Source organism: Hyperolius riggenbachi, chromosome 10 (genome assembly GCF_040937935.1).
Source record: "Hyperolius riggenbachi isolate aHypRig1 chromosome 10, aHypRig1.pri, whole genome shotgun sequence".
Taxonomy (NCBI): Eukaryota; Metazoa; Chordata; class Amphibia; order Anura; family Hyperoliidae; genus Hyperolius; species Hyperolius riggenbachi.
Genome location: NC_090655.1, coordinates 276,937,278 through 276,963,560, shown reverse-complemented (window position 1 = coordinate 276,963,560; position 26,283 = coordinate 276,937,278). Strand labels below are relative to the sequence as shown.

Sequence of the window (26,283 nt, the reverse complement as noted above, 5' to 3'; positions counted from 1 at the left end):
CCTTCGCTCACTGCACTGGCTACCAGTAGAATGGAGAATACTCTTCAAGATTGGACTGCTGACATTCAAATCCCTGCACAATCTGGGCCCTGGATACATGAAGGACTTGCTGAAGCTGCACCACACCTCTCACAACCTCAGATCAGCAAGTTCTATAAACTTGGTCACTCCCAGAGTGCACCTCAAAAGATCTGGAGACAGAGTTTTCTGTCATGCTGCCCCTACTCTTTGGAACTCCCTACCACACCCAGTAAAGACAGCACCATCCCTGGAGCTATTCAAATCCAGACTGAAAAGCTACCTGTTCAGCCTGGCATTTCCAGACTTATAAAATTCTTTCTTTGTACCACGATGGTCTGAGCCATGCTTATGCGCTTTGAGTCCTATGGGAGAAAAGCTCTTTACAAATGTTATTTGTTGTTTTTGTTGTTATATAGTGTGTGTATATGTATATACTGCTTCCTGCACCGCCTGGATTTTGACTACTCTCTGCCTGCCGCCTGCACCGACCTCTGCCTGCCGCCTGCACCGACCTCTGCCTGGATTATGACTACTCTCTGCCTGCCGCCTGCACCGACCTCTGCCTGGATTATGACTACTCTCTGCCTACTGCCTGCACCGACCTCTGCCTGGATTTTGACTACTCTCTGCCTGCCACCTGCACTGACCCCTGCCTGGATTTTCACTACTCTCTGCCTGCTGCCTGCACCACCCCCATGCCTGGAATATGACTACTCTCTGCCTGCCGCCTGCACCGAATTCTGCCTGCCGCCTGCACCGACCTCTGCCTGGATTATGACTACTCTCTGCCTGCCGCCTGCACCGACCTCTGCCTGGATTATGACTACTCTCTGCCTACTGCCTGCACCGACCTCTGCCTGGATTTTGACTACTCTCTGCCTGCTGCCTGCACCACCCCCATGCCTGAATTTTCACTACTCTCTGCCTGCTGCCTGCACCACCCCCATGCCTGGAATATGACTACTCTCTGCCTGCTGCCTGCACCGACCCCTGCCTGGACTTTGACTACTCTCTGCCTGCCTTATTTGTACAGTTTCACAATTTTTTACATTTATTCATCTATTTAATTAATTCAACAAATTTGTGTTCTAGTCTTTTATTTATATGCAGAATGTCTAGCAGGCTTTTATTCTGACATATTTTGGTGAGTTATGACTTAAGAATTGGAGGCCTAAAAGACTTGAAAAAAAAATGTACCGCTTTTGACTCACAACTCCAGACAGAAATGCACTGCTAGGGAGGTTAAAATCTGGTTTATTCAGCTCCCAGCAAAAACAAATAATGATAATTTCAGCACTCTTGTGTTAACAGGAGTGTTTGTTCAGCCAGATAAAAGTGCTTTGGCTTTTATTTTCTCTCCAGGAGAGCCATGGCTGCATATGACTGCAGATCCTGCCTCATTTGTATAGATAAAGCACCTGGTTTATTAACCCTTACATTAGAAAATAACACAAAGCAAGTTCTAACGAGGCTCAGTACTATATGTACCCATATTTATCTCATCATGTCTTGCAGCGCTGGGTCCCTGGTTTGAATCCCAGCCAGGGCACTATCTGCAAAGAGTTTGTATGTTCTCTCCGTGTCTGCGTGGGTTTCCTCCGGGCACTCCGGTTTCCTCCCACATTCCAAAAACATACGGATAAGTTAATTGGCTCCCCCTAAAATTGGCCCTAGATTACAGTACTTACACTACATAATATAGACAGATGGCAATGGTAGGGATTAGACTGTGAGCTCCTTTGAGGGACAGTTAGTGACAAGATATATATACATTGTACAGCGCTGCGTAATATGTCGGCGCTATATAAATACTAAATAATAATAATAATCATCATGTCACTTCAGTTCAGGGACTTTAACACTTTATAAACCAATGCACCGAGTAGCAGGAAAAGATCCTCAGCATTCTGTGTAAATATGGTAAAAAAAAAAGAAGAAAAAAACAAATAACGTGCATCAGAACATTTGTAGCCAATACATTTTCCACACTCAACACAAGTGTCTGATAAGCTGTGACTTATGCCAAAAACATTTCCCACACTCAGCACATGAATAGCGCTTCTCACCAGTGTGACATCTCTCATGACTGTCAAGACTTGATTTCTGAGTAAAACATTTCCCACACTCAGCACATGAATAGGGCTTCTCACCAGTGTGACATCTCTCATGTCTGACAAGACTTGATTTCTGAGTAAACCATTTCCCACACTCAGCACATGAATAGGGTTTCTCACCAGTATGATATCTCTCATGTGTAACAAGATATGATTTACTCACAAAACATTTCCCACACTCAGCACATGAATAGGGCTTCTCACCTGTGTGAGATTTCCCATGTGCAACCAGCTTTGATTTATCAACAAAACATTTCCCACACTCAGCACATGAATAGGGCTTATCACCCGTGTGAGATCTCTCATGATTGTCAAGACTTGATTTATGACCAAAACATTTCCCACACTCAGCACATGGATAGGGCTTCTCACCAGTGTGAGTTCTCTCATGTCTGACAAGCTCTGATTTCACCACAAAACATTTCCCACACTCAGCACATGAATAGGACTTCTCACCAGTGTGAGATCTCTCATGTCTGACAAGAGTTGATTTCCATGCATAACATTTCCCACACGTGGAACAGGAATGAGACCCTCCAGCAGGGGGAGAGCTGTGCTGGGTGTGAGGCCCCTCAGGGTTAGACAGGTGAGGGGAGTCTGGGGGGATATTTGGGGTCACCAGGATATCTGCAGGGGACTCTTGTCCAGTGACATCATCATCCGTTGTACAGTCTGTGGATACAGAGAGACGAATCTCTGAGAGGTTCCTGATGCCGGGACTCCGCCCTGCAAATAGAGAAACATCATCACTTCCTGTTAGAGAATTCTGAGGGGAGGAACAATTATCATTAGGGATGAAAGGAAAGAGGATGGTCGGCACTGCTGTACAACTTCCTATATTTGGCAATGTGCAGACAAGTAGGCTGTGTGTTACATCATCACCTCACAGTCCATAAGAAGAGACTAAACAGGTACCGGTGCGGGGGTGGATAATGGTGGGTGCTGGTTGCTGGGAGCCTGACGGCAGTTTCACACACAAGCGCTTCTTCAGAGGCTATGACAAGGGGGCGGGGCTATATCTGCTCTAGTTGGAGAAAGTGCTTTACTGTAATAGTAACCTGCAATCCAAGATTACAGTGTGGGGAGGTCAGGGAGAGCGAGGCCAAACAACACGGCCGCTATTCCTAATGGAATTACAAGTCCTGCTGCAGCAGCTGATTATACAAGCCACTAACATACCATTCCATGATGAATATAGGTCAGGCCATGCAGAGCAGAGAATCTGGCTGACCTCGTCCTCATATACAACAAGGACTGCCTGATTAGGGGAAGGCGGGGTTAGGAAGGTTTAACAGTTCACTTAATATTTCCTCTGAGCACGCTACATGTGCTAGTGACAGCGTAGTGTGCGTTACTTAGCAACGGCCGCTGCCTTGATGTGCCGCGCGGTAGTGATGTATTGCTCCCATGATCCTTCACTAAAGCGGCAGTTGCGTAACGTGCACAGAGGAAATAAGTTGCGCTGCTCTATTAGCTCTTGTAACAGTAGTTTAGTTGCGCTGTTTGGCAGCACTATAGTTAGTAAATTAACCCCATTGTGTTTTATAGCATGTAAATAGTGACTGTAGAATTGAAGTGAGAGAGGAGAGAGTCAGGAATAGATACGGCACCTATTCTGCTGAACTTCTGAGACACAATCTCCTCCCCAGTTCTCCTTGAATGTCGCTGTTGCCCATCCTCTAATGGCCAATCTCCCTGCTTCTTTTAAATTAAAATAAAGGTTACTTTTTAAATCACTTTTAAACCTTCCTAACCCCAGCTTCCCCCAAAAGCCAACAGCGCTATAGCTAGTGAATCAACCCCAATGGCCACAACTCATTAAGATGATTCTGGTGATAATAAGGCAAGTGGAAACATCACCACACATCGATCTGTATTTTAAGTGTTAATTCACTAAAGAGGCTTGCCTTATTAACATGTAGTGATAAACTTTCACAGTGAGAGCATGAAGAGAGAGGGCAAAGCCAGCACTGCAGTTGGGGTTCTTTTATTGATAAAAAGTTCAGACACTCACAGTTGTGTGATAGCCAGGTGTCAAGGCAGGTTGAGTGGGCGCCAGGTCTGAGATTCCCTGCGGACGACCGTTTCGCGCTGGACGCGCTTGTTCACCGCTATGGGGAAGTTGGGGGCGGGCTGCCTCAACGCGGGTTACATACCCGCGTCACGGCGGCACTTCCGCCTTCGTCTGCTAGCCACGCCCCCGTTGCCATGTCATTCCATGACGCTCACTCGTCCTGCAGACAGGACGGGAAGCGTCCATGTTCCCCGGCAACAGTGTGCACGCCCACAGGCACGCCCACCCGAGCCACCAAATGTCCAGCCAACCAGCCCAAGGATGCACATCAATGGCTGCTGTTAGTAAACAGCAGGACATGTGCGCATGCTGCAAAGCGCGTACTATATTAGAGGCACATATGTAGGCAGTAAAACCCAGGGCTGGAAAGGAACGGGCAGTGGAGGCAAGGGCAGGCATGCCCGCAGGCGCAACCCAGGGTGTCGGGGTAGCAAGACATAAAAGCAAATACCAAAGGTATATATACAGTATGGAACAAGCCCACAGTGAGAGGAGAGAGAGAGGCAAGGAAGGGAGCAGCGCAGATGTACAATAAGCTGAAAACCAACCACAGAGAAAAGGAAAAGGGGAAAAACGTGCATAAAGACAGAGTCATCACGGAATACAACTCCCAGCCGCGCGGGCACATAGACAGAGCAGTGGAATATAAGGGGGGGAAAAGCCGGCGAAAAACAGTAGAGGGCAGAACCAAGGAGCAAAGTTCCGCAAGTGTGTCAAAGCCAAGGCACAAGAGAAAGTCAGCAATGCAGTGTCATTCAAGTTCATTTCTCTAGAAAGCAGGCCAATTCATTTTTATCATTCAGTCCGAGAGGGCCAAAGGCATTGGTTTGTATAATCCACCGAGCCTCATGTTGCAATAAAGTCCGCTCCCTATCTCCTCCTCGGTGTGTAAAAGATATATTTTCTAGGGCAAAGAATCTAAGACAGTGAGCGTTTCTCCCATGGCACTGAGCCATATGTGTTACTAGTCTGGTAGACTTATCCTTGGATTTAAGTGAACGGAGATGTTCCTTGATCCTTGTCTGCATTTCCCTGGTAGTTTGACCAATATAGTATCTATTACAAGGGCACAGCAGGCAATACACTACAAATTTGGTCCTGCACGACAGTACATCTTTGATTATTATTATTATGATATGCTAACCAGTAGTGAATACAGGAAACCCAACTCGAATAATTGGTTGAACACCCTCAGACGGCCGGGCAATTACCGCTGTGGGACATGCGGCATCTGTGATCAAATTCTGAAGCACAGAATATCGATGTTGGGAGGGACCCCCGTCAAAATCAAAGATGTACTGTCGTGCAGGACCAAATTTGTAGTGTATTGCCTGCTGTGCCCTTGTAATAGATACTATATTGGTCAAACTACCAGGGAAATGCAGACAAGGATCAAGGAACATCTCCGTTCACTTAAATCCAAGGATAAGTCTACCAGACTAGTAACACATATGGCTCAGTGCCATGGGAGAAACGCTCACTGTCTTAGATTCTTTGCCCTAGAAAATTTTACACACCGAGGAGGAGATAGGGAGCGGACTTTATTGCAACATGAGGCTCGGTGGATTATACAAACCAATGCCCTTGGCCCTCTCGGACTGAATGATAAAAATGAATTGGCCTGCTTTCTAGAGAAATGAACTTGAATGACACTGCATTGCTGACTTTCTCTTGTGCCTTGGCTTTGACACACTTGCGGAACTTTGCTCCTTGGTTCTGCCCTCTACTGTTTTTCGCCGGCTTTTCTCCCCCTTATATTCCACTGCTCTGTCTATGTGCCCGCGCGGCTGGGAGTTGTATTCCGTGTCGCGCGTACGCGAATGACTGTCTTTATGCACGTTTTTCCCCTTTTCCTTTTCTCTGTGGTTGGTTTTCAGCTTATTGTACATCTGCGCTGCTCCCTTCCTTGCCTCTCTCTCTCCTCTCACTGTGGGCTTGTTCCATACTGTATATATACCTTTGGTATTTGCTTTTATGTCTTGCTACCCCGACACCCTGGGTTGCGCCTGCGGGCATGCCTGCCCTTGCCTCCACTGCCCGTTCCTTTCCAGCCCTGGGTTTTACTGCCTACATATGTGCCTCTAATATAGTACGCGCTTTGCAGCATGCGCACATGTCCTGCTGTTTACTAACAGCAGCCATTGATGTGCATCCTTGGGCTGGTTGGCTGGACATTTGGTGGCTCGGGTGGGCGTGCCTGTGGGCGTGCACACTGTTGCCGGGAAACATGGACGCTTCCCGTCCTGTCTGCAGGACGAGTGAGCGTCATGGAATGACATGGCAACGGGGGCGTGGCTAGCAGACGAAGGCGGAAGTGCCGCCGTGACGCGGGTATGTAACCCGCGTTGAGGCAGCCCGCCCCCAACTTCCCCATAGCGGTGAACAAGCACGTCCAGCGTGAAACGGTCGTCCGCAGGGAATCTCAGACCTGGCGCCCACTCAACCTGCCTTGACACCTGGCTATCACACAACTGTGAGTGTCTGAACTTTTTATCAATAAAAGAACCCCAACTGCAGTGCTGGCTTTGCCCTCTCTCTTCATGCTTACAAGTATACTGCTTTTTCCTTGCCGGAGCACGCAGCCTAGAGGGACTCACTTCTTCACAGTTTGCAGTACAGCATAGCCAAGCCCAGCCTCCTGTTGCATCTTCCGCTGAGTGCTGGAACTTTGCTTTTCTTTGCCCGCTTTCACAGTGAGAGTGCTGTCTTATCACTCCAGTCCTTAAGTTTTCACCTTTGTAGTTATTCTCACATGCAGTAGGTAGGGAGGGGAGGAGCACACACAACAAAGATGTAGCTCCACCCCCTTCTGCCTGAATGATTACAGCAAGGCTGGGTAGGACAGCAAGGGAGGGAGAGAGAGAGGGTGTGTGTGTGTGTGTGTGTGTGTGTGTGTGTGTGTGTGTGTGTGTGTGTGTGTGTGTGTGTGTGTGTGTGTGTGTGTGTACAGTGTGTGTGTGTGTGTGTGTGTGTGTGTGTGTGTGCGTTTTATCAACATATGCTTGGTCTTCCTTTTTCTCCCTCCCTCTCTGTGTATGACAATGAGCATGTTTACTCAGCTACCTTGGTCGCCCATAGCGAGGCCTATTGGGAGTGGAAATTTTCCTATTAAACCTCTGTATAGTCTTGGCCACCATGCTGCAGCTCAGTGTGAGAGTCTTGGCAATATTCTTATAGCCTAGGCCATCTCTATGTGGAGCAGCAATTCTTTTTTCAGCTCCTCAGAGTTCTCTGCCATGATTTTTCTGCCCTGAGGAGCCATGCTGAGCTTCCAGTGACCAGTATGAGGGAGTGTGAGAGCGATAACACTAAATGTACCACACCTGCTCCCCATTCACACCTGAGACCTTGTAACACTAACTAGTCACATGACCTCAGGGAGGGAAAGGGCCGGAACCAATTCCCTTCCTCTGCTAAGTTCTCTCCTAGGACATCATTTTTCATCTTCTGTTTAAAATAACTTCTCAACACTCTGCAAATGAAGACATAATGTAAAATTATTTTTAACTAGCTGATGGCCCGGTGTTGCCCGGGTATGTATTTGGTTCATGTTGACTGCACCCACTTTTTCTTACCCTAACACACAATTACTCAATGACCAAGTTTGTGAGCTTTGCTGTCTTTGGCATTAATAATTTGTATTGAAATGAAACAAATCTGATTGGCTTTTTGTGGTTCCACACCTTTTCTGAATTTGAACCCCAGTCACCCAATGACCAACTGGACCCGGTTCGAGGCTTGTGCCATTAATATTGTGCGACTGGCAGCAATTAAATATTCCCCTTGAAAATCAATAAGTGAATTTTGATTGGCTTTTGTAGGCTCCGCCCACTTTTCTGAATATTAATTTTGGTCACCCAGTGACCAACTGTGCAAAGTTTGAGAACCCTGTTATTAACAGTGTAAGAATGGCATCAGTTTACATTTTCCCAGTGAAATTTGTATTTGTCTCCGCCCACTTTTTTGGTTATGGGGATAAAAAGTATCCTATATGTTATTCCCGGTAATGTACTATGTGTGGGACAAATTTCATTCAAATCCGATCAGCCAGTTTTGTGTGATCGAGTAACAAACATCCAAACTGTCACATTTATAATTTTTTTTGTTGCCTGCTGGTGGCTTAAAAGGCCATTTATTGATAAGATATGAAAATATCACCAAGGAGAAAACTTAGGAAATAAGTGAATTGGATTGGGCCCTGAAATGTCTAATTGAGTAGAATTTTGACATTTCTCACTTAGGGGTGTCCTCACTTTTGCTGCCAGTGGATTAGACATTAATGGCTGTGTGTTGAGTTATGTTGGTGGAACAGCAAATTTACACCATTATACAAGCTGTACACTGACTGCTTTACATTGTATCAAAGGGGCAGATTCATGAAACTCTGGTAATATTACCACACATACCGAGAGGAAGATGATCTATACTGTGCCCAGCAGGAACATATCTGTTAGTCAGTGTAATAAGGCTATTAAATATCTAATGTTTATCACTCACCAATTCTCATCTCTGCAATAATGTCTTCCTCCTTAGATGCTCTCATCACGTCACCCTCCTCCATAGACTGCTGATCACTCCTCACATACGCCTCTTCTTCCTCTTTATTTGTCCCCATCATGTCACCCTCCTCCATACACAGCTGATCACTCCTCACATATGTGTCTTCTTCTTCCTCTTTCTTTATCCTCATGTCACCCTCCTCCACAGACTGCTGATCACTCCTCACACACGTCTCTTCTTCTTCCTCTTTCTTTATCCTCATCATATCACCCTTCTCCACAGACTGCTGATCACTCCTCACATATGTGTCTTCTTCCTCTTTCTTTATCCTCATCATGTCACCCTCCTCCATAGATTGCTGATCACTTTTCACACACGTCTCTTCTTCTTCCTCTTTCTTTATCCTCATCATGTCACCCTCCTCCACAGACTGCTGATCACTCCTCACATATGTCTCTTCTTCTTCCTCTTTATTTGTCCCCATCATGTCATCCTCCTCCATAGACCGCTGATCACTCCTCACATACATCTCTTCTTCCTCTTTACTTGTCCTCATCATGTCACCCTCCGCCATAGACTGCTGATCACTCCTCACATATGTCTCTTCTTCTTTCTTTGTCCCCATCATGTCACCCTCCTCCATAGACTGCTGATCACTCCTCACATACGTCTCTTCTTCTTCCTCTTTAACCACAGCACTTACATGTATCAGTTCGCCACCCTAAGTGCACAAAATAAGAAGCACTTTATAATGTGAGCACAGATAACAGCAGAGACAACAGGAAACAATGTCACATAGTTTGGGGTCTCTAATGACACTCAGTTCCACCTACCTTATAATGGCGGGGGGGGTGATGGGATCTTCCTTTAGACAACCCCAGGAATAAAGAGGACCTGTACACCTCTCTGGTGGGTTTCCATTACTGGATTTATCTGTAGGAAACACACACCATGACTGAATACTATGGGCTCAATTAACTAAGCGTCACCACATTGAAAAGTATATATTACAGACTAGTGAGGTAAATTACCGGCTTATGCAGTGAATACCTCACAAAAAGTCAATTCACTAAGATTAAAGCATTTGGTAAAACAAATAAAATGTTGGGCATTTTAAGATCTTGCTGGACCTGTCAATAACTAGAAACCAGCATGTAGTAAAATTGACAGACTAGGGAGAAAGCCAATAGGAAGAGCCACCTGGTCCTGCTACTCACCTCATTTGATCAGATGCACTGCCGGGTGCGACATCAAAAAGATAAACAAAATACAACATCAGGAGACGTTTAAAGCCAATGGGTACCGGTAAAAAAAAGAAAAAGTTAGATACTCACCTAAGGAGAGGGAAGGCTCGGTCCTAATGAGCCTTCCCTCTCCTCTCCCGGTGCCCTCGGTGCTGCGCTGGCTCCCCCGTTCGTGTCCACCGCCGCAGGGACTTCGGAGGTCTTTGGGAACACTCGGGCTTCCGAAGACGGGCCGCTCCATACTACATACGCGCGAGCGCGTCATAGAGGGCGCTCGCGCATGCGTAGTATGGAGCGGTCGCGTCATCGGGAGCCTGAGTGCCCCCGAAGGCTTCCGAAAGCTCCCGAAGGCATGCGGAAGTGGCAGTATTTGACCGAACTGGTCGAATACTGCCATGGGGGATCCTGCGCGGGACCGGGCACTGGGAGAGGAGAGGGAAGGCTCATTAGGACCGAGCCTTCCCTCTCCTTAGGTGAGTATCTGACTTTTTCTTTTTTTTTACTGATAAACATTCACTTTAAAGAGGCTTCCCTGTATCCCTTTAGACATGCAGATCTATATACTGGTACACAGAAGAGGCCCTTTAGTGGCATGCATACACATCTAAAGGGATGCAGGAAGCCCTTTACTCTCTAGTAAGCTGTCACAATGAATGGGTTATGCAGACACTTGTAGGAGAGAACCTCAGCTTGCTGCAGAGACCTCCTTCATAGCTGGGAGACTTCTGCATTACCGAGCAGGTCTTACTGAACTGAAGCAACATTTCTCAGTAAACTACATATTACCGCATGTGTGACAGTCTTGGTGCACTTGGAAAACAAAGTCTACAATACCAATACAGAATGCGTTATTTCCCCAACCTTTTTTTTTTTTTTTGCCAATCAGCCCTTACTGAATTGAGGTTACTGTCTGTTTGTGTTTCTCAGATGAGGGGGATCTAGGAGGACCCCAAGCACTGCATCCTCCATTACAAGAAATAAAGAATCTCCTCTTACCCGGTGATGTGAGGGGCGGCTGATTCTCCATCATGGTGTCCTTGTAGAGGTCCTGGTGTCTGTCTATATACTGCCACTCCTGCATGGAGAAACAGACGTGACATCCTGACATCTCATAGGAACCCGACACACACAATGACACAATCACCGCCCAGACACCCCCCCTTGCTGTTACTGGACATAATTGCCAGCACTGCTCACCTCTCATGTCAGCAGCTCAATCATTTTCCTGGTGATTTCCAGAATCTTCTTCTTGTTGTGTCCCTCAAATATCAGGAAGTGAGGTGGGGCCACTGCGATGGTCTCATGATCACTTGACTTCACAGGACGCTGTATGAAAAGACCAACATTAATGTTACATGATCTCCCAGAATCCTCCTCACCTCTCTGATCAGGTGTGTTTTATTAATAGAGATAAGAGTGATGTCCTGTGACCTCCCATAATTCTCCTCACCTCTCCAGCCAGCAGACAGATGATCTCCCCATTGCTGTCACTTGTGGGTGGTAGGGCCATGCAGAGTATTGCAGGAAAGCATAATAAGCTGGTTTATAGCTACCTGTGCACTATACTCACAGCATGCTGCAGTCCTGTCCTCCCTCTGCCTCCTCTCCAGCTGGCCTTGTCTCCTCACATCCACCTCCCACTGTTACCATTCCTGTGATGTTACAGCAGTGCTGGTAGTGGTAGATGGATGAGGATATGAGGAGAGGCAGAGACTGAGGCTAATGGGAGCAGAGGACTGGAGCACACTGTGACAGCTAGCTATAAACCAATGTAATCCCTCCTATTACTACTCTGCATGGAGGTGAGGGAATGGAGCAATACTGCAGTGTGGGCATGGCTATACTGGGGGAGAAATGGCATTACTGGGGTGGGGGACATTACATACTGGAGGATAATGGCAATGCTGGGTGACACAGGGGGGACATGGCTATAATGGGAAAGAAATGACATTACTGGGGTGGGGGGGACATTACATACTGGAGGATAATAGCAATACTGGGGGACACAGGGAGGACATGGCTATACTGGTAAAGAATTGGTTTTACTGGGGTATGGGACATTACATACTGGAGGATAATTACAATGCTGGAGGACACAGGGGAACACGGCTATACTGGGAAAGAAATGGCATTACTGGGGTGGGGGACATTACATACTGGAGGATAATAGCAATACTGGGGGACACAGGGAGGACATGGTTATACTGGGAAAGAAATGGCATTACTGGGGTACGGGACATTACATACTGGAGGATAATGGCAATGCTGGGGACAGAGGGGGACATGTCTATACTGGGAAAGAAATGGCATTACTGGGGTAGGGGACATTACATACTGGAGGATAGTGGCAATGCTGGGGGACACAGGGAGGACATGGCTATACTGGGGGAGAAATGGCATTACTGGGGTGGGGGACATTACATACTGGAGGATAATGGCAATGCTGGGGGACACAGGGGGACATGGCTATACTGGGGGAGAAATGGCATTACTGGGGTGGGGGATATTATATACTGGAGGGTAATGGCAATGCTGGGGGACACAGGGGGACATGGCTATACTGGGGGAGAAATGGCATTACTGGGGTGGGGGATATTATATACTGGAGGGTAATGGCAATGCTGGGGGACACAGGGAGGACATGGCTATACTGGGGGAGAAATGGCATTGCTGGGGTGGGGGACATTACATACTGGAGGATAATGGCAATTGCTGGGGACAGAGGGGGGCATGTCTATACTGGGAAAGAAATGGCATTACTGGGGTAGGGGACATTACATACTGGAGGATAGTGGCAATGCTGGGGGACACAGGGAGGACATGGCTATACTGGGAAATAATTGGTTTTACTGGGGTGGGGGACATTACATACTGGAGGACACTGGCAATGCTGGGGGACACAGGGGGACATGGCTATACTGGGAAAGAAATGGCATTACAGGGGTGGGGGGACATTACATACTGGAGGGTAATGGCAATGCTGGGGGACACAGGGGGGACACAGGGGGGACACGGCTATACTGGGAAATAATTGGTTTTACTGGGGTGGGGGACATTACATACTGGAGGATAATGGCAATGCTGGGGGGGGGGGGGTTGGGCATGGCTATACTGGGAAAGAAATGGCATTACTGGGGTGGGGGGGACATTACATACTGGAGGGTAATGGCAATGCTGGGGACACGGGGGGGGGGGGGGGGGGGGCATGGCTATACTGGGAAAGAAATGGCATTGCTGGGGTGGGGACATTACATACTGGTGGATAATGGCAATGCTGGGGGACATGGCTATTCACCATCTCTCCTATATACAGTTATTGCTGCATACAATGTCTATGCTCATTCATACTATTACTATCCTCATACTTGCCCATGTCTGCACTGATCTTCCCACTGCAATACATCCTGTACAATGCCCAGCAGCCATATATGTGCTAGTATATAACAAGAATCACACAATTACCTCTTCCAACAACGTACCCTCTCCACTTCCTGCAACTTCTCTTTTTCCTATCTGACATCACTTCCTGTGTGTGTGATCGCCATCTTGTGGTGAATAGACTAACTGCAGCCTCTGTTTGTGGGATCTCCTTCACTTACAGTTGCAGATTGCCTATAAAGCTCATGGTGAACCAGAACTCCTAGGAGTGTGTAAAGCAGGGGCATTTTGTCACTCCAGGCGAGAAAACCTATGGCGCCCCCCCCCCCTCCCTCCCATGAAGATAATTGTAATGCGGCAGCATTTCACCAGAAATTACACTTATGGCGGCAGTGTTTCACCAGAAAATACATGTAAGAAAGAAGGCACAGAGAGAGAGAGAAGGAGGCACAGGAGGACAGAAAGAGGCAGAGTGGGACTGAAGAAGAAACAGGGGGCAGAGGTAGCACAAGGGGACAAATAAAGGCAAAGGGGGCACAGGGAGACTTAAAGCAGAATATAACCCTGCATTTCAACTTTGCTATAAAACGTTATTTACAGCATATTATATGCAACCAGCATTTTTTTTACTAGACCAGCATTGGAAGGGTTACATACAGAGCTTTAAAGGGAACCAGAGAGGAATGAGGGGTGAAAAAAGGCAAAGATTTTATACATACCTCGGGCTTCTTCCAGCCCCATAAGCCTGAATCGCTCCCACGCCGCCGTCCTCAGCTTCCTGGATCCACCGGTACCGGGCCCGTCACTTCCGGCGGACGCGGCCAATTGTCCGCATCACAGGGGCTCCCTCCATGCATGTACGCATGCGGCTGCGCAGTAAGCAGCCACATGCATATCTGTATGGGGAGAGCACCCTGTGATGCGGAGAATTGGCCGCGTCCGCCGGCCGACTTGCCGACTCGCGGCAATGACGGGACTCGGTGGCGGCGGATCCAGGCAGCGGAGGATGGCGGCGTGGGAGCGATCCGTGCGTATGGGGCTGGAGGAAGCCCCAGGTATGTATAGTTCATCCTCTCTGGTTCCCTTTAAAGTTCTGTGGAGAGAACTGCTCCCCTTAGCCAAGGTTTAGATAGATACATTTAACCACTTTACCCCCGCCCGTACGGATTTCTCCGTCCCTTTTTCCATCCTTTAACCCCCAGGGACGGAGAAATCCGTACTTTCCGCGCTCCCGCCGCTGCCCGCGCTCCCGCTCGTAAACACGCCGCCCGCCGCTAGTAAACACGCCGCGGCCACTCGCCCGGAGATCAATGAATGGGAAAATCCATTCCCGTTCGTTGATCTAAGCCCCGCAATGATCCGCTGCTCTCCGATGAGTAGCGCTATCATTGTGAAAAGATACACACTTACCCAGCCTCCAAGTACTTCCTCCAAGCTTCCGGAAGGACGCTTGGAGGTCGCATTAAAACAAAAAGTTACTGTGGCCATCTTGTGGCCAAATAGTAAAACTACACCCTACACATTTTTCACATACAAATAAATTACTTTTACAAAAAAAAATTAACTCATTACCTCCCACACTCCCCAATTTATTTATTTTTGTAAATTAAAAAAAAATTAAAAAATGTACAATAAAAAAAAAATACAAAAATAGTTACCTTAGGGACTGAACTTTTTAAATATTTATGTCAGGAGGGTATAACACTGTTACTTTATAAACTATGGGCTTGTAATTAGGGATGGACGCAAAACTGAAAAAAATGCACCTTTATTTCCAAATAAAATATTGGCGCCAAACATTGTGATAGGGACATAATTTAAATGGTTTTATAACTGGGACAAAAGGGCAAATACATGTCATGGGTTTTAATTACAGTAGCATGCATTATTTAAAAACTATAATGGCCGAAAACTGAAAAATAATTAATTTTTTTCCCACATTTTTCCTATTTTCCCATTAAAACACATTTAGAATAAAATAATTCTTGGCATAATGTCCCACCTAAAGAAAGCCTAATTGGTGGCGGAAAAAAATAAGATATAGTTCATTTCATTGCGATAAGTAATAATAAAGTTATAGACGAACGAGTGGAAGGAGCGCTGAAAGGTGAAAATTGCTCTGGTGGTCAGGGGGTAAAACCCCTCAGTGGTGAAGTGGTTAAAGGACTTCCGAGGCCAAATGTTTAAAAAAAACATTAAAAAAGTTATATACCTGTGTAACTTTGTAGGACACGGAGGACGCCGTCCGCGCCCTCCGTGCCGTTCCGCCGGGTCCCCGCCGCTCATAGCCCCCCCGGACGGCTCCCGACCTGAATGCTAATGGCTGCTAGATGTGGTATGGCAGGTAAAGGGTGTATGACAGTGCATCCTGATTGGCTGACGAGCACCTGCTGACCACTTAAATGTAGCTGGATGCATGTATTGCTGTGTTCTATTGCTTGTGTGTGTCAAATATATTAAAAAGTCATTTTTTAGGAGAAGGAAGATAGATACAATTGTTTATTTCATTAATTTGTTTTCACCTCAGGTGTCCTTTAAGGGAGAACTCTGAATAATGTTTCCTGAGGGATTTACATGGCAAGAACCCTGCAGACTCTTACAATCCCCCCTGAGAAGACATATGTAAAATTCTTAGCTATGTTTGTATTTATATTTAACCTTTAAACTCTACCTTTGGTTAGACAGTCCTTATGAGTGTGTTTTCCTTGTTATGTGTCACCTTTCCATGCTCACACACTCTCCCTAATTAGGTGTTTGTGCACCGGGGGGGAGAGAGAGAGCACAAGACCTCTCAGCCTCCGTTATCCTGGCTTTCTGTGATGCCCTAACTTCTAGGCTGATGCCACCCATCTGCTCAGCAGCATTCGTGTCACATGCGTATCACTTGCACACTTGCATTCTCATGGAAAAGGGAAACTTGATTTTTATTGACACAGCAGAGAAGCGGTGACAGGGGTCTTCTAAAAAACACATTTAAACAACCAGCTCCTCTTCGTATTTACTGCCTGAAGTTAGAGAAAAACAACTAACATATATATGCTAAAGCTTATCCCAGAACTACAGTATTGGCCTATAAGACTGTGTATCGGCCACTAACCTTCTAACCATGTGGATTTTGTTTGAGTAGTTTTAGTTTCAAAAACTTTTTTTTATTAAGTAGCAACAAAGTCATAAGGAGACATATAGAACCATAGAATAGTACATAATGTCATAATCACGTTACACATAGTTGAGAATAGCAGTACCAGAAATAACAGTTTCCAGACATGGAAAGGGAGAAATAGTCATAGTGAGGGATGGGCTGGGAGACTCCAAATGGCACATAGTATCTATTACAACATGATGTCATAGCGGTGTTTAACAACAAGGCATGGCAACAAAAGGCTGGTGAAATCATCTAACATTAGAGTTAGCTAGTCGGAATCTCAGCCCATGTAGCTGAGGGGTCTGGAATTGATAACTACCGTATTTTTCGCCGTATAAGACGCACTTTTTCTCCCCCCAAAATGGGGAGAAAAAGCCCCTGCGTCTTATACGGCAAAGGCAGGGAATCCCCAACTTAATAACGCCCGCCGTTCCGAACCGCCGACCCGCCGCCATGTTGGGGATTCCCTGCCTGCTTTCCCTATGCCGGCCCGAGTCTCCTGGCCCCCCCGGATGAAAATGTCAATAGCAGCGGCAACTTACCTTTGGCAGGCTCCTGCGCTGATCATTTATCATCGCGCTGCCCCCCGCTAGCCTCCTCTGCCTCCCCCCTCTGTATCTGGCCCCCCCGGGTGAAGGAATAAGTATCGGCAGCTTACCTCCGCAGTGCGCCCGCGATGACTGCAGACGTCCGTCTTCAGGGCACTTCTCGCTCTAGTGGCCGGCTTTGAACTGCGCGTCATCAGTTCAAGCCGGTCACTAGAGCGAGAAGTGCCCTGAAGAGTTAATCGCGTGCAATCTCTTAGGGACAAGGTATGACATATGCAATACTCTGAATCTGTGGGATATTGTGAAGAGAAAGTTGAGAGACGCAAGACCCAACACTCTGGATGAGCTTAAGGCCGCTATCGAAGCTTCCTGGGCCTCCATAACACCTGAGCAGTGCCACAGGCTGATTGCCTCCATGCCACGCCGCATTGAAGCAGTCATTTCTGCAAAAGGATTCCCGACCAAGTATTGAGTGCATAACTGAACATAATTATTTAAAGGTTGACTTTTTTTTGTTTTAAAAACACTTTTCTTTTATTGGTCGGATGAAATATGCTAATTTTTTGAGATAGGAATTTTGGGTTTTCATGAGCTGTATGCCAAAATCATCAGTATTAAAACAATAAAAGGCGTGAACTACTTCAGTTGTGTGTATTGAATCTAAAATATATGAAAGTCTAATGTTTATCAGTACATTACAGAAAATAATTACCTTTATCACAATATGCTAATTTTTTGAGAAGATCCTGTATATATATATATATATATATATATATATATATGTGTGTGTGTGTGTGTGTGTCCAACTGAGCGTGCCCAGCCGGGCTGCAGCTCTCTTAAGCTGCTCCAGACCTTGTCTCAGATTTCTACACCTTTAAACCTATTTGTGCTGAAACTGGACCCAAAATACAGAGGAATTCCACCCACCACAACTATGGCTACAACTACAACCAACAAGAACAATCGGATTACTTTGGATGGCAGAGATTTAAACTGGATTGAAATCCTCCATGAAGCCTACCATTGCTGAACACACCAAGCCTTCTAACAGCTTACCTGAAACAAGACCTTCAACCTGAAAGGATGTGTAGGTATATATGTATATATATATGTATATATTAGTATATAGATCAATTTCATATACAAGTATACATGTATCTAATCAGTTTGCTATTAGAGAGTCTTTAGAACAGTCAGCCACACATCTGTGCAGGAAAGGCTGGCTGTTTGAAACCAAGAATAGTCAAATTCTCCTTTCTGGGCCAATCCCCAATGTGGACACCTGTATGGTAATAAATATCATGTTTTCCCCGTGATCATTGAACTGTGTTATTTCTTGTAAATCACATGACTTTCTGTAATTATGGTGATATACTGCGCATGAGCAAACCCTGTATTCTGTAGCATATAAGGACAAGGATAATCATCATAAAGCAGCATAATTTGTGCTCACATCTTGTGTGTGTGTGTGTGTATTTTGTTAACCCTTTTATGTCCTGGCGCCAGGAACATAAGTAATCTGAAGCATCTGAAATCTGACTAGGCCGTGGCCTGGCCTTCGAATAGACTACTCCTTTCAGCTGGGGGCATCGTCCAGGATTGCTTGAACGCTTCACTTCTTCAGTTCACGTAAGTAATATTTATGTCTTTGTTTTGAGGACTTTTTATTATACATCAAAGGTCAGCGCAGGTTTAGAAAGTAATTGTATGTAGGGAATGGTAAATTCTTCACCACAATATATCAAATGCTCAGAGGTAGGTATCCGCCAAACATCAAAACTAGAAAAGGCTTACCAGCTCCCAACAACCCACATTATAAGGTTGTGAAATGGCTCATGTCACAGATAACGTCCAGGGAACATCAGACGTCGTGAAGATCCAGTGGACATCCGTGTGGAGGTAAAGTTTCAGGAATTTATATAGGAAAACAAAAACGGCAATATCTAAGCGTAACCCGTTTATTTAGATAAAATTTCTTTAAAAGGCAGTAGACATAAAAACGATAACTCACATACGGGGCCCATAAACAGGGAACCCCAGAAGATTAGCGCGCATGTAATGGTCAATCGAAGATCAATAGACAATGGTGCCGCCTGTTACCTTCCCGACCGGTTTCGCAGTCTTGCGTCATCAGGGGAGAAAAGGCAAACAGGCGGCAGGCACCAAATTTATAGCTTTTAGTCTGGGAAAAGAAGGTGGGGTGAAAGAAAACTTCCTCAGAAGGGCATCACTAATCAAAGTAGGAAAGAGTCACCCAAATGTGTAAATAAAGTGAAAAACAGAACAATATGTAAATAGCATATTAATAGCAAATAATGGTGTAAAAAAATATAATGATATCAATAGTAAAAACAAGATTACAAACAAAAAACACCTAGACTTTTGAAAATCAATAGGCAGCTTGATTACTCTAGTCTGCACAGGAAGCAGAGCAAGGGAGGGGAAAAAAAAAAAAAAAAAAAAAAAAAAAGGGAGTATTGGAACATACACTTCCTCTCTACACACAATAAGGAAGTGTCTATTGGGACATACAGGCACCCCTGCATATCAGCAGAAGAGGCATAGAGAACACACAAAAAAAGATTCATTTCCACACAGTGGTAATATAGTGCAATGGTCAAGGGCTCAGACTACGACACAGGAGACCCGGGTTCAACTCCCGGCTCCTCCAGCCCAAAAAAACACACCCATCAAGCAAGGGACTCTTGAAGACAAGGGGAGAGCCACATGGGGCACAAAAAGAGCCCCCAATTTTAAGGGGGGAGGAAATAAAAAAAAAATATAAAGTAAAAGCGCAAAAAGCGCTATGTGCTAACTAATATTGATTTATATAAAAAAAAAAAAAAAAAAAAAAAAAATCAAAAAAAAAAAAAAATTGACATTCTAAACCTCATAAACAAAGTGTGTATGAGGTATAGATGTGACTAGAGCTACGCACGTCACAAAGAGTGAAAAGTGCAAATACAATGAAATGCGACATAAACATCGCAAAGGGAAACCATGTGTTTCTATCTGGATAGCTCTAGGGAGCAAGCTAGTGACAACAAGGCAAGTAGGATGAAGTAAAGAGTACATGTGATAATGAGAATGGTGTAAAATAACCCACATATTAAATAGCCAGGGTAACTCGGGAGATTAAAATTATGTATATAATAAATTTAGCATAAAAATCTGTACGTAGCGTTGATTCGACCAGTACATGAGCACCATTACAGATAATAACAATAGATACATAGAATAAAAAATTAAAAAATAAAAATAAAAAGTTGTTAAGAATCATTAATAAAACAATTAACGTCTAATTCAATATTCAACCCTGCAGGGCATGATGTGCGAAGTTTAAAAATCCATTCCGTTTCAAGTCTGGAGACCTCCCTCTCTAGGTTTTGACCTCTCCAATTAATCCGAATACCGTCAATGACGCAGTATTTCAAAAGTGCAGGATTTCTGTCGAGTTCTGTCGCTTTTTGCGCTTTTACTTTATATTTTTTTTTTATTTCCTCCCCCCTTAAAATTGGGGGCTCTTTTTGTGCCCCATGTGGCTCTCCCCTTGTCTTCAAGAGTCCCTTGCTTGATGGGTGTGTTTTTTTGGGCTGGAGGAGCCGGGAGTTGAACCCGGGTCTCCTGTGTCGTAGTCTGAGCCCTTGACCATTGCACTATATTACCACTGTGTGGAAATGAATCTTTTTTTGTGTGTTCTCTATGCCTCTTCTGCTGATATGCAGGGGTGCCTGTATGTCCCAATAGACACTTCCTTATTGTGTGTAGAGAGGAAGTGTATGTTCCAATACTCCCTTTTTTTTTTTTTTTTTTTTTTTTTTTTTTTTTCCCTCCCTTGCTCTGCTTCCTGTGCAGACTAGAGTAATCAAGCTGCCTATTGATTTTCAAAAGTCTAGGTGTTTTTTGTTTGTAATCTTGTTTTTACTATTGATATCATTATATTTTTTTACACCATTATTTGCTATTAATATGCTATTTACATATTGTTCTGTTTTTCACTTTATTTACACATTTGGGTGACTCTTTCCTACTTTGATTAGTGATGCCCTTCTGAGGAAGTTTTCTTTCACCCCACCTTCTTTTCCCAGACTAAAAGCTATAAATTTGGTGCCTGCCGCCTGTTCGCCTTTTCTCCCCTGATGACGCAAGACTGCGAAACCGGTCGGGAAGGTAACAGGCGGCACCATTGTCTATTGATCTTCGATTGACCATTACATGCGCGCTAATCTTCTGGGGTTCCCTGTTTATGGGCCCCGTATGTGAGTTATCGTTTTTATGTCTACTGCCTTTTAAAGAAATTTTATCTAAATAAACGGGTTACGCTTAGATATTGCCGTTTTTGTTTTCCTATATAAATTCCTGAAACTTTACCTCCACACGGATGTCCACTGGATCTTCACGACGTCTGATGTTCCCTGGACGTTATCTGTGACATGAGCCATTTCACAACCTTATAATGTGGGTTGTTGGGAGCTGGTAAGCCTTTTCTAGTTTTGATGTTTGGCGGATACCTACCTCTGAGCATTTGATATATTGTGGTGAAGAATTTACCATTCCCTACATACAATTACTTTCTAAACCTGCGCTGACCTTTGATGTATGCCTGACTTCTGAACTTTTGGACATTGTTCTTCTCAGCGGCGGTTCCATTGTCCCTTGGCGCCGATATATTTGCTACTATAGAGGACTTTTTATTGCTTATGTGAATTGTCGTGGGTGTCAAGCCAGGTGACCTGGTTTAGATGATGCTATGGTATCCAGACTTGGGGTCTAAAATTTTGATAGTATAATTTTAATTATATAGGTTATAAGGTTTTAGAAGGCCTTAGTTTATAAAAAAACAAACAAACAAACAACTTTTGGTAAGTCTATCGGGCTTCTCTTAGTAGGTCTAAGAGAAATATAGATTTTTTGGGAAAAATCTAATAAATTTAAAGTCTGATCAACTTCAATACATATTTTCTTTTGGAAAAAAAAATAGTGTTCATTTTGGTAATGAACAGGGCGCCATATGGTATGGATTTTGAGTACTTGTAGTTCTTCTTAGGTTTTGAATGGGTTTATTATAGTTTATTTTTGTAAGGTTTTTATAATGTCAGATACATTTCAGATGTTTTAGATTATCTGTCTGTGTGTTTGTTTTGTAAATAATAAATCTGTTTTATTAGTAATGTTAAAAGAAAAAAGTTATTAAATTCTAAGAAATAGTTTGGGTTTAGCTAGGTTGTAAAAAGGAAGAATCCCTAGACAATGTTTGTTCTCATGAGATGAGAATTATAAAATTACTGATAAATATTAGTTGTTGATAAAAATTGTGTTGATAAATTTGAAAAATATATAAATTATAATTTATCTAGATAAGAATTGTCTATTAGTACAGCAATATATTATATTTTGTGAAGGATTGCGGAATAGCCGCCGCGTGCTCTGACGGCGTGGCGGCTAGTTCCCCGTTCAGCCCGGCGGTTTCCGCGCGGCGACATGTGTCTGATGTGGTGCAGCCTTCCTGTGTACATAGGCTGAGAAATACACGCGCACGCGGAGAGGCAGAAGCTTTATGGGAAGCAGAGAGGGATCAGTTGACTCCCGTGGTCAGCTGATCTCAGGATGTACGCTGGTTGGGTGGAGGGGACTGGGCGGCGCTGAACTATATAACCGCTTGTCCCTCAGTCTCACGCTGTCTGCCGCTGCGAATGCTATATGTGTTAGCACACAGACCTCAGTCAGATCCCACAGTGTGTTAGAACCAGGAGGACCTGGGAATTCACACTGAGCTAGATTACTCTCGTATTACTGTGTTATGCTATAGACTAGTTCCAGGGTGTTGTGACTACGGACCTCACACCCAAGCCTAGGATACTGTGTCATTGCTATGTTATGCTTTAGACTAGTTCCAGGGTGTTGTGACTACGGACCTCACACCCAAGCCTAGGATACTGTGTCATTGCTATGTTATGCTCTAGACTAGTTCCAGGGTGTTGTGACTACGGACCTCACACCCAAGCCTAGGATACTGTGTCATTGCTATGTTATGCTCTAGACTAGTTCCAGGGTGTTGTGACTATGGACCTCACACCCAAGCCTAGGGTACTGTGTCATTGCTATGAGACTAGTTCCAGGGTGTTGTGACTACGGACCTCACACCCAAGCCTAGGATTACTGTATCATTGCTATGTTATGCTGTAGACTAGTTCCAGGGTGTTGTGACTACGGACCTCACACCCAAGACTAGAATTGTGTTATTTGTATGACTTTAGCCCAGTTCCAGGGTGTAGAGAGCCAGGATCTCACATCCAGTTAGGGCATGTCTGTTTATCTTAGCAGCAGGGCATCCTGCAACCAAGCCTAGGTCCCTCTCCTAGGGAGCCCTTAGGCTATAGGGATTCACCCACAGTTCGGGGTGAATTGCCTTTTTCTTCTAACCTCCAGCTCCTCTGGTGATCCTTACTCAAAGTGGTACTGTTACACCAAACACTCACATCACAGGTGTCCAAAGGTTAGATATACTTGGATTATTGGTGATTCTGCAGATCATCCATAATCTGGTGTATATCTGTATTACTGGTGATTCTGCAGATCACCAATAATCAGATACTCTCTGCGTGTTGACACCAATCGATACACTTTTGTTGCCAGAATATCTGGGAAAAAAGTATTTTGTTCGTCCTTGGGCAGAAAATAATATGGTATATTGGACAGAAGAGACGGGTTTTAGGCTGCCATTCCCTCGGGGGGGGGGGGGGGGGGGGGAATTAATAGTTTTTGTGTGTTAATCTTGACTAACAGTGTGTTTTTATGTATGTTATCTGGTTGTGGGTTGCGCCAGCAATGATAAATTGTTATAGATCCTTAGAGAAATTATTAAAGACACTCTTGAAATTCAGATAAGAACGGTCACTTGCCAAAATCGCCAGTATAAATTCTATGTACGTACAAACTGGTTTTCAGATGCCACTTTGAAGAATATCTGATTATACTGAAATTTTGTGGAGACCAACCGTCAAAAATGATCTGAATAAATTATGTCGGTGTCATTTTGTATAGGACTGTTTGTAAGGGAAAATCTCAGAAATAGAGTAATGTAAATAATTATTGCAAACTTAGTTAATGTTCATAAGGGTATAGAATAATATGTGTTATAATGTATTCCTATGTGTTGTGTGTAAATTGAGAGTTATATTGGGGAAAAGTTAGATATACTTTGGGACAATTTGTGTGTGGAAAATATCTAAAGGAGTGTGATATGTGAGTAGAGATGTCCCAAACGGTTCGCCGGCGAACTTCGGTGGTCCGCGTTCGCCTGCCAAAGGCGAACTTTCCCGGAAGTTCGATTCGCCCCATAATGCTCTATGGAGCAAAACTTTGACCCTCTACATCACAGTCAGCAGGCACATTGTTGCCAATCAGACTGCACTCACTCTTGGAGCCCCACCCCCCCTTATACAAGGCAAGGTCCTTGAGCCATTTGACTCACTCATCTGCCTACACTAATTAGTTAAGGGACAGCTGCTGACATACTCTGCTAGGGAGAGTTTAATTAGCCTCCTGTGGGCTCCCTCCTCCCTCCTACTTCCTACCGGAGGGTCTCATCTGCCAGGGCATTACAGTATTTCAAAAACCAGCTATATACCATGGGTGGGATTTGAACCCAGGTCTCAGTGTATGGTAGGTAACGAACATATCCACTATATCACCACCACTAGTAGCTGAAACTAGCCTAGCATGTACCATTTATGCTCAATGCAAGAGAAAATTTAGACAAGACAAATAACATTTATATCACACTTTTCTCGTGGCAGACTCAAAGCACCAGTGCGGCAGCCATTAGGCACACTCTATAGGCAGTAGCAGTGTTAGGAAGACTTGCCTAAGGTCTCCTACTGAGCGTGTCCTAGTGGCTGCAGCACTGGTGCTTTGAGTCCGTCAGGAGAAAAGTGTGATATAAATGTTATTTGTCTTGTCTAATTTTTCTCTTGACAACTGTTGAACCCAAAAGGCAAGGCAAGGCCATGCCTAGCTACAAATCCAGTGGCTGTATTGTGTAATGGTTAAGGGCTCTGTCTCTGACACAGGAGACCAGACTGACACAGGCTGTATGGTGTAATGGTTAAGGGCTCTGCCTCTGACACAGGAGATCAGGGTTCGAATCCCGGCTCTGTCTGTTCAGTAAGCAAGCACCTATTCAGTAGGAGACCTTAGGCAAGTCTTCCTAACACTGCTACTGTCTATAGAGCGTGTCCTAGTGGCTGCAGCTCTGGTGCTTTGAGTCCGCCAGGAGAAAAGTGTGATATAAATGTTATTTGTCTTGTCTAATTTTTCTCTTGACAACTGTTGAATTCAGGCAAGGCAAGGCCATGCCTAGCTACAAATCCATGCCTAGCTACAAATCCAGTGGCTGTATGGTGTAATGGTTAAAGGGAACCTGAAGTGAGTAAAATTATTTAAAATAAACACATGACGTAGCTACAAATGAATATTACTCACTAACCTCACAGTCAATTCCTCTCAGAAGCTCACCATTTTCTTCTTACAGTGATCCCTTCCAGTTCTGACAATATTTTGTCAGAACTGAAATATAGCAGTTGCTGTCAGTTATACATCAGCAACTGTCAGTTACAACTGAATGTGCAAGGTAATGTCCATGTTACCCTATGGCTCAAGTGGGTGATATTACAGTATAACAGTGTGCTGACCAGGAAGCTGTTATGGGGTAGTGGCCACTTTTAAAATGGAGGACAGAGAATTCCATTGATCACAGAGGACAAATGGGACGCAGGAGAGGAGAGTTTGAGTAGTAGACTACACAGGAGGCAAGTATGACCTGTGTATGGTTATTTTGACTTTTTATTTTCAGTTCAGGTTCTCTTTAAGGGCTCTGCCTCTGACACAGGAGACCAGGGTTCGAATCTCAGCTCTGTCTGTTCAGTAAGCCCGCACCTATTCAGTAGGAGACCTTAGGCAAGTCTTCCTAACACTGCTACTGCCTATAGAGTGTGCCCTAGTGGCTGCAGCACTGGTGCTTTGAGTCTGCCATGAGAAAAGTGTGATATAAATGTTATTTGTCTTGTCTAAATTTTCTCTTGCATTGAGCATAAATGGTACATGCTAGGCTAGTTTCAGCTAGTAGTGTTGGTGGTATAGTGGATATGTTACTTACCTACCATACACTGAGACCTGGGTTCAAATCCCACCCATGGTATATAGCTGTTTTTTGAAATATTGTAATGCCCTGGCAGATGAATAGGAATAGGTAGAAGGG

At 44.7% G+C, this 26,283-nt stretch overlaps 1 protein-coding gene across 1 annotated transcript; it reads right to left on the bottom strand.

The window, feature by feature from the left end:
- Nucleotides 1-1,258: 1,258 nt before the first annotated feature.
- LOC137535483 (zinc finger protein 892-like) lies at nucleotides 1,259-13,463 on the bottom strand. The gene is made up of 6 exons (XM_068257321.1): nucleotides 13,416-13,463; nucleotides 11,151-11,279; nucleotides 10,950-11,028; nucleotides 9,543-9,642; nucleotides 8,707-9,430; nucleotides 1,259-2,861 (listed from the first exon to the last, which is right to left on the bottom strand). The coding sequence occupies exons 5-6, from the start codon at nucleotides 9,350-9,352 to the stop codon at nucleotides 2,011-2,013; spliced, it is 1,497 nt and encodes a 498-aa protein (XP_068113422.1). The 5' UTR covers nucleotides 9,353-9,430; nucleotides 9,543-9,642; nucleotides 10,950-11,028; nucleotides 11,151-11,279; nucleotides 13,416-13,463; the 3' UTR covers nucleotides 1,259-2,010.
- Nucleotides 13,464-26,283: the final 12,820 nt, after the last annotated feature.